The 11,983-nt window shown below is 36.2% G+C and overlaps 1 protein-coding gene across 3 annotated transcripts in view; it reads left to right on the forward strand.

The window, feature by feature from the left end:
• The window catches only part of rasgrp2.L (RAS guanyl releasing protein 2 (calcium and DAG-regulated) L homeolog), a 65,731-nt gene extending 58,605 nt beyond the window's left edge, over positions 1 to 7,126 (forward strand). For 2 of the 3 annotated variants that reach the window (XM_041589339.1, XM_041589341.1), the window contains 2 exons: positions 4,311 to 4,375; positions 4,839 to 7,126. In XM_041589339.1, coding sequence (XP_041445273.1) covers positions 4,311 to 4,369 — 59 coding nt within the window. In that variant the 3' untranslated portion in view covers positions 4,370 to 4,375; positions 4,839 to 7,126. 3 annotated transcript variants of the gene reach the window in all.
• Positions 7,127 to 11,983: the final 4,857 nt, after the last annotated feature.

Here is an 11,983-nt window from a genome sequence, read left to right on the forward strand (position 1 = left end):
GATACAAAAAAACCCAAGACCTAAACACAAATAGTGTGCAAATTCCACCCATTGTAACGAGTGCACAGATCTACATATACATTGGGGAGATCAATTGACTGCTTACTAAAACAGGAACCTGGATGAACGAAAACAGTAATAGACAGTCCAAATTCACCACCACATACCACTGAACCATCTCATCGGGATCTTATCAAGCCCAGGTGCAGACAGGTCACTGATATGATTCACATACAAAGAAAAGCTGCAACAATATTTTAGCTGTCCCTGTGACTAGGTGGTATAATACCACTTGTACAATTTAAAACACCCTAAGTCAGGAAAGGTGATATTGAATAAAAACAAAATCTTTAACCATAACAAATAAAAACACTAGGTATATTTAAAATACATATAGGCATTTGTGTTCTTTACATCTAAATCACAGTTAAGTGTTTCAGTTTGTTGGGGACCATTTGTTTCCTTAAACAAAGGACAAATATAGTGTCTCTCTTTTACTGATTAACATACATTTCCACCAAGAGCCCCTCCATAGAATCAAAGTGCCAAACCAGGAAATAAGGTAGCATTGTGTTATCGACGTGGCAGCTTCTCTGTATATAAGGCCGTAAGTCCATTATAAGGCCCTAAATCCATTATGAGGTATAGTTAGGAAAACAGAAACATGGACTCAAGTGCTCAGCAGTCTTTGTCAAAACTCTATGAAAAGTATTTAGGCAGTAAGTTCTTTTCATTTCCATCCAGTCCTGAATAGAAGAGGTTAGAGGAAACAACAAATAACAACAAATAAACAACAAATAACACATTTTTGGTTAAATATTTTGCCATTTTAATCCATATCCCTGAGACAAGACTTAAGTCATATGCATAGTATTAAACCTATGTAGTCCATAAATATTATGTAATATTACGTTCTTATATTATAAGAACACTAGGGTGAATGCCAAATGGGCTAGCTTAATAATTAAGTTGCTTTTGTGCACCTCAAACTATTATTTAAGGGTTGCCTGTCTGCATTTTATGTGCATAAATCTTCTTTTAATTGCTGATTCTTGTATAAACAGTAGAAGTGGCGTATTTTAATATGCAAGCTTGACAGTACTATATATTATATTTGCCATTCACTTTAAAGAAGCTATATTTAATTTGTTTTCTGTTTTAACTAGCTATATTGTCAGCTCTTATTGCATGTCTTGTAGACTACGGAAGAGCACTGGGGCCAGCAAAAAAAAAAATTATGGTGAATTATGACTTTTAAAAGTCATAATTATGACTTTAAATCTCATAATTATGAATTTTAAACTCATAATTATGACTTTAAAAAGTCGAAATTATGACTTTTAAACTCATAAGTATGGCTTTAAAAAGTCTAAATTATGACTTTTAATTTTATAATTATGACTTTTATTCTCATAATTGACTTTAAAAAGTCGAAATTATGACTTTTAATCTCAAAATTATGACTTTTAAATCTCATAATTATGACTTTAAATCTCATAATTATGACTTTAAAAAGTCGAAATATGACTTTTAATCTCATAATTATGATTTAAACTCATAATTATGACTTTAAAAAGTCGAAATTATGACTTTTAATCTCATAATTATGACTTTTATTCTCATAATTTTGACTTTAAAAAGTCGAAATTATGACTTTTAATCTCATAATTATGATTTTTAATCTCATAATTATGACTTTAAAAAGTCGAAATATGACTTTTAATCTCATAATTATGACTTAAACTCATAATTATGACTTTAAAAAGTCGAAATTATGACTTTTAATCTCATAATTATGACTTTTATTCTCATAATTTTGACTTTAAAAAGTCGAAATTATGACTTTTAATCTCATAATTATGATTTTTATTCTCATAATTTTGACTTTAAAAAGTCGAAATTATGATTTTTAATCTCATAATTATGATTTTTAATCTCATAATTATGACTTTTAAATCTCATAATTATGACTTTAAAAAACCGAAATTATGATTTTTAATCTCATAATTATGATTTTTATTCTCATAATTATGACTTTAAAAAGTCGAAATTATGATTTTTAATCTCATAATTATGACTTTTAAATCTCATAATTATGACTTTAAATCTCATAATTATGACTTTTAAAAGTCATAATTCACCATAATTTTTTTTTTTTTTGCTGGCCCCAGTGCTCTTCTGTAATTATGAGATTAAAAGTCACAATTTCACATTTTTTGTGTCATTTACATAATATACTGTAAATATTTCCAACTGTACCTTATTTACTTGTATTTTTTTGTATTACTATTATTAGTATTATTTTTACTACAGAAAACTGAATTATTTTCTGTGTCCTGTTCCATGCAGCACAGTCCCACTGTTTTGTAATGTTTTATTTAACAGTCAGTGCTTTAGTTATTACATTTAAGATAATATAACTCTGTTCTATAAAATACCAACATACTGTACTTTTAAAATACAGAAATGTTTAACCTGTAATGGGACTGTAGTAGTAGGTGTAATGTCAGCAATGCTTTTACATGATGCCATTGCCTATTGCAAGGAGAAAACTTTGAGGCTGGTTTGGTAAAGTAAATCTCACTGAATATAAAATATTCTGCATAACTGTACAGCACTGTAAATACTAGTAGCACTCTATAACTTATAGCACTCTATAAATTATACATACATAAATCCATACAGGGGTCAGTAAACAACCAGAGGCAGTACAGGTATAGGACCTGTAGTCCAGAATGCTCGGGACCTGAGATTTTCTGGATAATCGATCTTTCTGTAATTTGGATCTTCATACCTTAGTCTACTAGAATATCTTGTAAGCATTAAATAAACCCACTAGTCTGATTTGCTTCCAACAAGGATTTATTATATCTTAGTTTAGATCAAGTAAAAGCACTGTTTTATAACAGAGAAAAAGGGGAATTATTCTCTTCTATTTCGATAGAATGGAGTCCATAGGAGATGGTCTTTCTGTAATTCTGAGTTTTCTGGATAATGGGGTTTCTGATAACAGGTTTCATGCCGGTATAGACATTAAAACATTGGTAGATTTCCCAAACACTTTTGTTTGACAACACAAAGTACAAGATTTTTTTTTTGATGTACATAATAACAACTTAAGAAAATATAAGGTTTCCAAATTTCAGGGATCAAGGGGGATTTAGAGATGAAATTCCAGAGGTAAGAAGCAGCAAGAGAAAAAAGTCAATTGAAGATTATATATATATATATATATATATATATATATATATATATATATATAGATAGATATATATAATTGACAAACACAGCCTCAAATGAGAAATGTTACAATTGATGCAAAATGGATTGTGCGCATTGATTCCATCATTAAAGGGAATGTCAAGCAGAAAAAAAATTGCCTAATAAAAAAACATAATTCTAAGCAACTTTGCAATATACATTCATTACACATTTCCTATGGTTTTTACATTTTTCATATTTGTATATGTTATGCTATTAAAAGTAGTGTTTGTCTGTCTGTCTGTTTCTATTCTCTGTCCTGATGGCTCAGACTGTTGAACAATGTAAGACAAGCCAGCTGATTAACTGACAAGTCTTTGCTGTGGAACTAAGAGTTTTGCAACATTGCTTAAAACGTAACAACCAGGAGTTGAGAAAGTGTTGCTTTCAATAGCAAATGTTTTTACAAATAACTTTAAAAAGCACTGAACATTTTTATTACATGTGTATTGGAAAGTTGCTTATAATTGTTTTTCTTATTGCACAAATTTGTATTTTGAGGTTGACTTGCCCTTTAAAGGTACTTTCATCCATTCATTCATTCTGCAAATAAACACATTGAGCCTTGGAACATGGAAATTACTGCCAGCCTGAACATGGTGGCAATTCCAGGGTTCCACAAGCAAGGAGAATCAATATCCACGGTTGACTTGTTGCACCACATGGAAACTGTTCATCAATATAATTGTTTATATTTAATTATTGTGTGTTCAGTGTTCACCTGATTTATTATATGTAACATGGATTTAAGAACTTAACAAGTAGTTAATTTACTATTGAACATATTTTGTCATTAAACTGCTTACTTTTTAGGGAAAAGTATGTTTTATGTGATATTTTTATAGAGACCTGCAGTATTTAGGGGTATGGTTTTACCAGTTACATATACTTTCACTTTTTCTACACTGGAGATAGTTTACATATTAGCTTGTTGGATGTGTTAGACTTGATTTCAAATAACATAATGCCTGTGGTCATTCTAGAAAATAAGTTTATGCAGTGCTCTTATAAACCAATCTTCAAATAATTGTCCATTATTTCTATTGCAGACTTGAGAGAGGAAGAACCACATATGGAGGACAATGGTGTTTTTGATGACCATTTGTAGTAACTTGTGAGTAATAAAAATATTAGATCATCAGGACATTATCTGCTTGGGTGAAAAGTATAACTGAAATGATAAAAAGTAACAACAAAAAGGTAGAAAATGTGTTACAAGAAAAAAATACTTAAAAACCAAAGGTAATTCTACCATACAGAGTGTATCAGTTAATCAGAAATGAAAGGGTGTTGCAGAGCAATACAAGCACACAAGTCCACAACAGATGAACCAAAATTATCATCAAGTTTTGGATACAAACTTTAAAGAGTGTAAAAGGGCAGTTTTAAGAAAGGTTTATGTCCCCTTTGAAGTTGTCAAATTCTTTCCCAGAAGCAGTTGCAAAGGCATATACTGAATAATACACAGTTTTAGAAATAGCTTAGCTGCATTTTTAGGAGTTGAATAAATGCAAAGCGTTACTGAGAATTGAATGTTCTTTAAACTATTTGTATACAATTTTTTGTTTCCTACATAGGAGACCAAAGAAACCTAAGGAATGGGGAAGACAGTGACAAACCAGACATTGAATTACTGTATCTAAGTACCAAAAAACAAATAACAGACATACGGATGAATAATACGGATGCGGACTTTGAGAGAACCTAGGGCACGGATAGAAAGCAATAATTTTATTTTATACACCTGTTTTGTTATTATTTACAACAGCCAAAAATGTAAAGGAAGCAGGATAATCAATGATGCTTTATGCTAGTGCTCCTTCATGACACAGACATATGCTACAACTCGTGGGCCACATTGAAAACTTCAAGTTGATTTACCTCTTATATTAGACTAGCAGTTAGGCAGGTTAAAATAGAGTTCAAAGGTTAAACTTGATGGATGTCAGGGGCGGAACTACCGGGGGAGCAGGGCCCGCACCCCTCAGGGCCCCCCTGCAGTCTGCGCGGGCCAGTTCCGGGTGTACGGAGTCGGGCGGGGGCCCGGCTGTGCGTCCTGCGCCAGGGCCCGCCCCCCTCTAGTTCCGTTTCTGATGGATGTGGGTCTTTTTTCAATCTAACTTACTACGTTACTATGTATTAGTTGAAGACTTGTATACATGTTTCAGGAGAAAGCAATCTGTGCCTGCCTACATGTTGATGTCCTGATTCATGGAGAGATTGCCATCCATTGTAAAAGACTTGCCTTGACTAGCACTGAGCCGGAATGACTGGCATTATGGAACATATCTATAGTGTCTGACCTACCTGGACTTCTGGACATATTTTATGTATCCCATAAAAGTTATTCTCACAAGCTTTTCAATGCAGCACATTTTTATACAATTGCTAGATCTTCGTAAAGGTTAAAAATGGGTTTAGAGATTTGCAAAAGTATTCAGACCCCTGCCCAGATTTCTCATTTTACTGAATAATAAATCTGACAAAATTTGTCTGTGATATCTTTAAAAGCACTGGAACTCAGAATTAGATTTTTTTTAAGTAAAATCTATTTCAAAAATTATCTTCAAAATAAAAAAATCAGATGCTGTTTGCTTAAGTACTTCCTTCACCTTTTGCAATTTAAGTGTATTAGGGTAAATATGCATCTGCTTTGAGCACTATTTGGGAGTTATGCAGCTAATTATTTCAGCCAGATTTGCTCCAGGTTTTTAAGGGTCATTAGATGTCTTTGTGCACTGAAATTTCCAATTGGATTTGACTGAGCTAATTAGCCATTCACCTTTTAGTTCATGAGTCACTCCAATATTACTTTGCTTTATTCTGGCCTTGTATTTGGGGACATTGTCCTGCAGAAATATTACATTTTGCTAAACTTTCAGTTGTTTATCAGACAGATTTGTGGTAAAATAACATCAAATATATATAAATATATATATATATATATATAAATATACATAATTTCTTCTAGATAGCATTATGGACTGAGCACAGAATTGTATTTACTCCCATTAAAAAACGTTACCCAAGGCACCTGAGGCAGTTTTAAAAGGATTTTATTTTGGGACAAAATGGTACATTATGGGGCATATTTTATGATCTGAATTTGATACTATAGACATTATTAATTAAAAACTTTGACACCTTTAATTTCAAAAAAGCCCTGGAAATGATTTTACATGCATTGTTTTTACTCTATTTTGCCTAGTTAAGGACGTTTGCTGTGTCAGGTTTCCTCAAAGAATAAACATTGCATATCTATAAAAATATGGATTTAATTCTGGGAGAAAATGGTACATTTAAGGGCATATTTTAAGGTCTGAACGTGATATTAGGACATCACTAATTACTTTTTTTTTATAACTTGTTTTTATTATATGATAACAAAGTATAATCACATGAAGTAATTGCACATATTTCTATGAAGCAGGCATTATAGTGATTATGATATATAGTTCAAAACATTTCAAAAAAAACTTTTCAAACAGTCAGCTCAATTATGGTGAATAGCATGGGGGGTGGGTCCAACGAAGATTAGTTTAAATAAGAGGTTAGCAATCTGTTAGTCTTATGACTTCTGGGAGGCGCAATTTCAGGCTGCAATTGTTCCTGTTGTAGCGTTGCTAGATATTGGGATGATTCCATGATCAAAGGGTGGTCCTTCAAGGCTTCCATGTCGTACCATGAGGTGTGCCTAAAGGTGTAGACTGTGAGGCATTTGATTCGACTAATTACTTTTTTTGACACCTTTAATTTCCAAAAAGCCATGTAAATAATTTTGCATGTATTGTTTTTACTCTATTTTGTCTAGTTAAGGTTGTTTGCTCTGTCAGGTTTCCTCAAAGAATAAACATTATATATCTATTAAAAATATGGATGGATACTTTCAAATTTCTCACTTTTATTGCCATAGAGAAGTAGTTTTCTGGAACCCTTAGAGGCTGTGGGTTTTCAAGCTGTGGCATAACTATGAAAGAAACAGCCTTGTGGCCACCGGATGATTAATATCTGCACTTTTTTTCTGGGAATTCAGCAGGGGAGACCAGGGAAAAAATTTGTCTGAGCCCTCATAGTAACACTGCTGTCACCTCTCTCCTGACTAGTGAGGTGGGAGAAGAATTATTCCAATGGGTTGGTCCTGGCAAAAAATGTGTGTGCCTGTTGATGCTGGGGATCATTGGAGCTACTGCCACCTCCCATAGTACAGTTCCCACAGTGCAGCATACTTACGCATAAAGAAACTCACTTGCGCTCATATATGAGCCCTACAGTCTGTGGAAACAATAAACAACATATGTGAATGCAGAATGCAGATTGTTTTTGCAGTGAAAAGTAGAACTCTTTCATTCAGTCGCAGAATGTTCTGTAAAATAAAATCCACCTAAAATCAACGTGAACAAAGCGCCTAGGCCAAATTCAAGACCCTTAAAGGTCTTACCCCAGTGTGAGCAAAGCCTTTATTTTTAATCCTCACAGCTGTGAAATCCAATATTTGTAGTCACAAGCACAGTTTGGTGTTTGTACTTGGAAGGATATTTGAAAGTTGGTTGAGAGATCATGCTCAAGAATATATTTTTGAGAAAAAGACAAGTTGTAGTTAACATGATTTTATGAGACCAACTTTATAAAATAACTTTTCTTTTAAGTAAATTAAAAAAAAAACTGAACTGGTTTTTAAGAACATGTAACGGATAATTTTGTTAGACCTTGGGAAGAAGTGCAAAAGGACTAGGGGAGCAAGAGAGTGCCCCTTAATGCTCATTCATTTTTCCTTAAATGAAAGGTGGAGAGCAGTGGGTGCAGGCCAGTCCTGTTCTATCATACGGTAGGCAGAAAGTACAAAGCCCTCTTGGTGATATCAGTGTTGGTCAGGTCTATAAATATGGATGGCTTACTGTGTCAGGTTGGGTGTGGGTTGGGAGTTAAAAAAAACCCTGTATTACAGGGGGTAGTGTTGGAAATACAAACACTGTATGCCTATGTATTAGCAACGACTTACTGCAATGAGTAAAGGAACAGATGTTAAGATTAAGATGGTAAAGTGGTAAAAGAGCTGATGTTGTCCCTAAACCTTCAGGAAAATGATCTTGCCTACCCCATTGAACATAATTTTCCCCTCATGCAACAGCTGTGCCTGCTGCTCTTATTATTTAACTTCTTAAAGGAGAACTTAACCCCCCTCAAATAAAAACCACTACCCAGTACCCTACATAGTCCCCCTCCATTCTCTCCCCCCGCATAGGTGATAACCTCTTAAAGTGCCCTTAATCCTATACTTGCCCATGCAGAATAAGTGCAGTGGAGTACATGGGCACCATTTTTCGTCTCTTTGGTATTCTTCGGGTCCTCTTCCTTCCATTTTGCAATTTCCGTCACTTTTGGAGCATGCGCGGTTGCTACGAACAGGAAGACTGCTCCAACTGGGCATGCGACAACACGGCTCTCACTTCCCATAGAAGTCCAAATAGCCATGCATCCACAAGCTCCGCTGCGCTTACTCTGCACTTATAGGCCAGTAAATGTTTAGGGGCACTTAGGAAAATCACATACAAAGTCCACAGCACTGCAGCACACTGATAAAGTGAATTTGTTATGTTTTGTAAAATTTATTTGGCTCCAATTCAAGTAGACAAAAGGTAGCGTTTCGGGCCTCACAGGGCCCTTTATCAAGCCTCTTGCTAAAGGGCCCTCTGAGGCCTGAAATGTTGCCTTTTGTCTACTTGAATTGGAGCCGATGTAACTTTGACTTATTGATGTAGAGTAGTATAGTTGAGTTCTTCTGTATCGTTGAATTTTTCTGCTAAGGGATTACCAACACAGAGTTTTTAGCACGCGTGCAGTTGTATTCAGGTGGTATTAGCGGCAACTACGCATGAATGCCTGAATGCTCTGTAAATCACCAAAGAGAAAGAAGATGGTTCCCATGAGCTCCGCTGTGCTACTGTGCATCGATAGGTCAGTGTTACATCCAGGGACACTTTTTCAAGTTACAGACTCTGCAGGGAGGAAGCGGGGGGAGGGGGAAAGAACTCATGCATGAAGTGCATGGGGGCTTTTTTCTTTACAGGGGTTTCTCCTTTAATGACTTTTTACGGCAATGAATCCCTTTTATAAAAAAAAATAATCCAGCTGGAAATAAATGATGATTGTTCATGATAAAAATTATGGAGAAGGTCATCTCTCAAAAATGATATCCATTTTCTCTGTAAGTAGTAGGGATGTAGCGAACGTCGGAAAAAAAGTTCGCGAACATATTCGCGAACTTGCGTCAAAAATGTGAACGGTTCGCGAACGTCGCGAACCCCATAGACTTCAATGGGAAGGCGAATTTTAAAAGCTAGAAAAGACATTTCTGGCCAGAAAAATGATTTTAAAGTTGTTTAAAGGGTGCAACGACCTGGACAGTGCCATGCCAGAGGGGGATCAAGGGCAAAAATGTTTCTAAAAAATCCATTGTTGACACAGCGCTGCGTTTTGTGCTGTAAAGGGCAGAAATCACACTACATTTCTAAACCTGTGTAATAAAATGCTTTAAAACGTCCGGCGTCTACATGCCAATCAAGTCGTGTAAAAGTTACAGCCTGTTCACACGCAAAGACGAAACGCGGTGCTTACTGCAACGCAAAAAGACGCAAAGAGCTTTAATGAATGATACCGTCAAGTGAGCAAATAATAGTTTTTAATTACTAGTTGCTTGTCACCTCCAGGATGTTCGTCCTGTTGGTGGCAATATTTCTGTAGTGGTGTGTTTAGCAGTCACCGTGCTTGTGCGCACGTGCACGGTCAGGCAGAGGTAATTCAATGTACAGTGAAGCGAACCAAAAAACACTGATTCTGCAGTGTGGGCCCAGTTTTGGTCTACTTTATTGATCACCTGCGGTGACCATAAAAGATGCGATTTTGCCACTGTTGCAGAACCCTGAAAAATTAGGCATGTGTACTTTCCTGAAAAATTATGTTTTTTTTGTCGCAGCCACTGAACCAGAAGTCCAGAAACATTATGCCATATAAATGCTGAAAATATTAATTTTTTTTTGTGGCAGCCACTGCAGCACAGAGGCCAGAAAAAATATGCCATATAAATGCAAACAATATTAATTTTTTTTTGTCGCAGCCACTGCAGCACAGAGGCCAGGAAAAATATGCCATATAAATGCTAACAATATAATTTTTTTTTGTCGCAGACACTGAAGCACAGAGGCCAGAAAAAAATATGCCATATAAATGCTGAAAATATTCTGGTTTTTTTTGGTCGCAGCCACTGCAGCACAGAGGCCAGAAAAAATATGCCATATAAATGCAAATAATATAAAAAAAATTTTTGTCGCAGCCACTGCAGCACAGAGGCCAGGAAAAATATGCCATATAAATGCTAACAATATAAATTTTTTTGGTCGCAGCCACTGAAGCACAGAGGCCAGGAAAAATATGCCATATAAATGCTGAAAATATTCTGTTTTTTTGGTCGCAGCCACTGAAGCACAGAGGCCAGGAAAAATATGCCATATAAATGCTGAAAATATTCTGTTTTTTTTAGTCGCAGCCACTGAAGCACAGAGGCCAGAAAAAATATGCCATATAAATGCTGAAAATATTCATTTTTTTGTCACAGCCACTGAAGCACAGAGGCCAGAAAAAATATGCCATATAAATGCTGAAAATATTCAGTTTTTTTTAGTCGCAGCCACTGAAGCACAGAGGCCAGAAAAAATATGCCATATAAATGCTGAAAATATTCAATTTTTTTGGTCGCAGCCACTGAAGCACAGAGGCCAGGAAAAATATGCCATATAAATGCTGAAAATATTCTGTTTTTTTGGTCGCAGCCACTGAAGCACAGAGGCCAGAAAAAATATGCCATATAAATGCTGAAAATATTCAGTTTTTTTTGGTCGCAGCCACTGAAGCACAGAGGCCAGAAAAACTCAGGATTTACCTGGATTCAAATTAAACCAGTAGGGTTTGCACCCTAGTTTGTAACGGTGGTGGAGGGAGGAGGACGCTAAAGGACAGCTGTATGTGGAGTCATGAGGCATGCAGAGAAGGACAGCTGCATGGGGAGTCAGAATCAGAAACTCAGAACAAGTCTTCCGGCGTGCAGTAACCCTCCGAGATCCACCCCTCATTCATTTTAATAAAGGTCAGGTAATCCACACTTTTGTGACCTAGGCGAGTTCTCTTCTCAGTTACAATCCCTCCTGCTGCACTGAAGGTCCTTTCTGAGAGGACACTTGAGGCGGGGCAAGACAAGAGGTTCATGGCAAATTGTGACAGCTCTGGCCACAGATCAAGCCTGCGCACCCAGTAGTCCAGGGGTTCATCGCTCCTCAGAGTGTCGATATCTGCAGTTAATGCCAGGTAGTCCGCTACCTGCCGGTCGAGGCGTTCTTTGAGGGTGGATCCCGAAGGGTTCTGCCGCTGCCTTGGGCTGAAAAACATTTGCATGTCTGACGTTACAGAGTGGCCAAAGTGCTTTGTCCTTGCAGGTGCGCTCGTGGCAGGATTACTGGCACCTCTGCCCCTGGAATGTTGATGAGTTCCTGAAGTGACATCACCCTTAAAAGCATTGTACAACATGTTTTGCAGGCTGGTTTGTAAATGCAGCATCCTTTCAGACTTGTGGTATGTTGGTAACATTTCTGCCACTTTATGCTTGTACCGAGGGTCTAGTAGAGTCGCGACCCAGTACAGGTCCTTCTCCTTAAGCCTCTTGATACGGGGG

The sequence above is a fragment of the Xenopus laevis genome, chromosome 4L (genome assembly GCF_017654675.1).
Source record: "Xenopus laevis strain J_2021 chromosome 4L, Xenopus_laevis_v10.1, whole genome shotgun sequence".
Lineage (NCBI taxonomy): Eukaryota > Metazoa > Chordata > Amphibia > Anura > Pipidae > Xenopus > Xenopus laevis.